The 1,595-nt window shown below is 45.5% G+C and overlaps 1 protein-coding gene across 1 annotated transcript in view; it reads right to left on the bottom strand.

Annotated features, from left to right (window-relative positions):
- KIF14 (kinesin family member 14) overlaps nt 1–1,595 on the bottom strand; it is a 42,872-nt gene that overhangs the window by 30,289 nt on the left and 10,988 nt on the right. Inside the window, exon 5 of the mRNA XM_010831077.1 lies at nt 276–328. Within this exon, the coding sequence (XP_010829379.1) occupies nt 276–328 (53 nt within the window). The remainder of the gene's footprint in view (nt 1–275; nt 329–1,595) is intronic.

Below are 1,595 nucleotides of genomic sequence, written 5' to 3'. Positions count from 1 at the left end.
CCCAGGCTCACGTGGACAGGACCCGCCCACCCACAACCTGTCACTCACGTGGACAGGCCCCGCCACCCACCGCCCATGCTCGTCATGGACAGGCCCCACCCACCAGCCACCCAGGCTCACGTGGACAGGCCCCACCACCACTGCCCAGGGTCACGTGGACGGGCCCTGCTCACCCACCAGCCATGCTCACGTGGACAGGCCCCGCCTACCCACCACGTGCGCTCACTTGGACAGGCCCTGCCCACCCACCACACCGGCCCGCATGCCGCACTCACGTGGACAGGCCCTCGACGTACGGACCCGAAGCCGGGTGCTCCCGCACTCGCAGCTGTGGGCAAACACAAGCTGCGTTAGCACAATACAAATATTCTATATAAAATGGACTTCCAATCATCTTTTTTTCTATATTTTGAGTCTACAGTAAAAAGACTTGTCTCCACTTTGCCCAGAAATGAACAAAAGGTTCTCACAGAAACACAGCTAAGCTGCAAGGCACCAGGAAACTGCCTCAGGATCACAAACCAGTCGCATTCGCCGCGTCTGACAGTAGATTTACTATGACACCAAATACCTTACAGGTTTGTTACTCTCAAGTCCTGCCACGGCTACTGCTCATGTGCTTGTAAATGGCTTTCAACAAAACAATTAATTTCAGTTAACATCTTCTTTAGTTTTACATTATACATTTTACACTTTATGAGCAGAAATTTTAAAACACATAGAAGTCTTAGAAGGAAATGCCAAGTTTTGCTTAAGTCTCTGCTGCTGCTGCTGCTGCTGGTGCTAAGTCGCTTCAGTCGTGTCCGACTCTGTGCAACCCCATGAACTGCAGCCTACCAGCCTCCTCCATCCCTGTGATTTTCTGGGCAACAGTACTGGGATGGGGTGCCATTGCCTTCTCCCACTTAAGTCTCTAGATGCTGCCAAAGGCAGACTGAGTGACTTAGAGCAAGCGACCTCTTCAGATTATAGTTTCTCAATCTCCACAGTTCTTTTCACAACTAAAAATTTTTTCATTATAATAGGTTTTTAAAAAGTTTATGCCTTGTGAAACTTTCTGTTGCATAGAAAATATTATCTATAAGACATCAGCTTGCTAAATAATCCAGTGAAATACATATTCTTCAAAAAAAAAGTTTTCTTAAACTTCTACTTTTTTGGCTTCACAGACTTTTAGGCATTTGATATTTGACATGTGTGATCCAACTAAATCTTGGAATATATGATGTTTAATATTGACACAATACTTAAATAAAATGAGGTTACAGTTAAAAACTCATTTAATGTCCACTAAGAATAATGTTCATCAGATTATCACGATGGTGTGATCACTGACCTAGAGCCAGACATCCTGGAATGTGAAGTCAAGTGGGCCTTAGAAAGCATCACTATGAACAAAGCTAGTGGAGGTGATGGAATTCCAGTTGAACTATTCCAAATCCTGAAAGATGATGCTGTGAAAGTGCTGCACTCAATATGCCAGCAAATTTGGAAAACTCAGCAGTGGCCACAGGACTGGAAAAGGTCCGTTTTCATTCCAATCCCAAAGAAAGGCAATGCCAAAGAATGCTCAAACTACCGCACAACTGCACTCA

The sequence above is a fragment of the Bison bison genome, unplaced genomic scaffold, assembly GCF_000754665.1.
Source record: "Bison bison bison isolate TAMUID 2011002044 unplaced genomic scaffold, Bison_UMD1.0 scf7180017864524, whole genome shotgun sequence".
In the NCBI taxonomy this organism is placed as follows: domain Eukaryota; kingdom Metazoa; phylum Chordata; class Mammalia; order Artiodactyla; family Bovidae; genus Bison; species Bison bison.
Note: the sequence above shows the minus strand (reverse complement) of the source record. Positions and strands in the feature narration are given on the sequence as shown.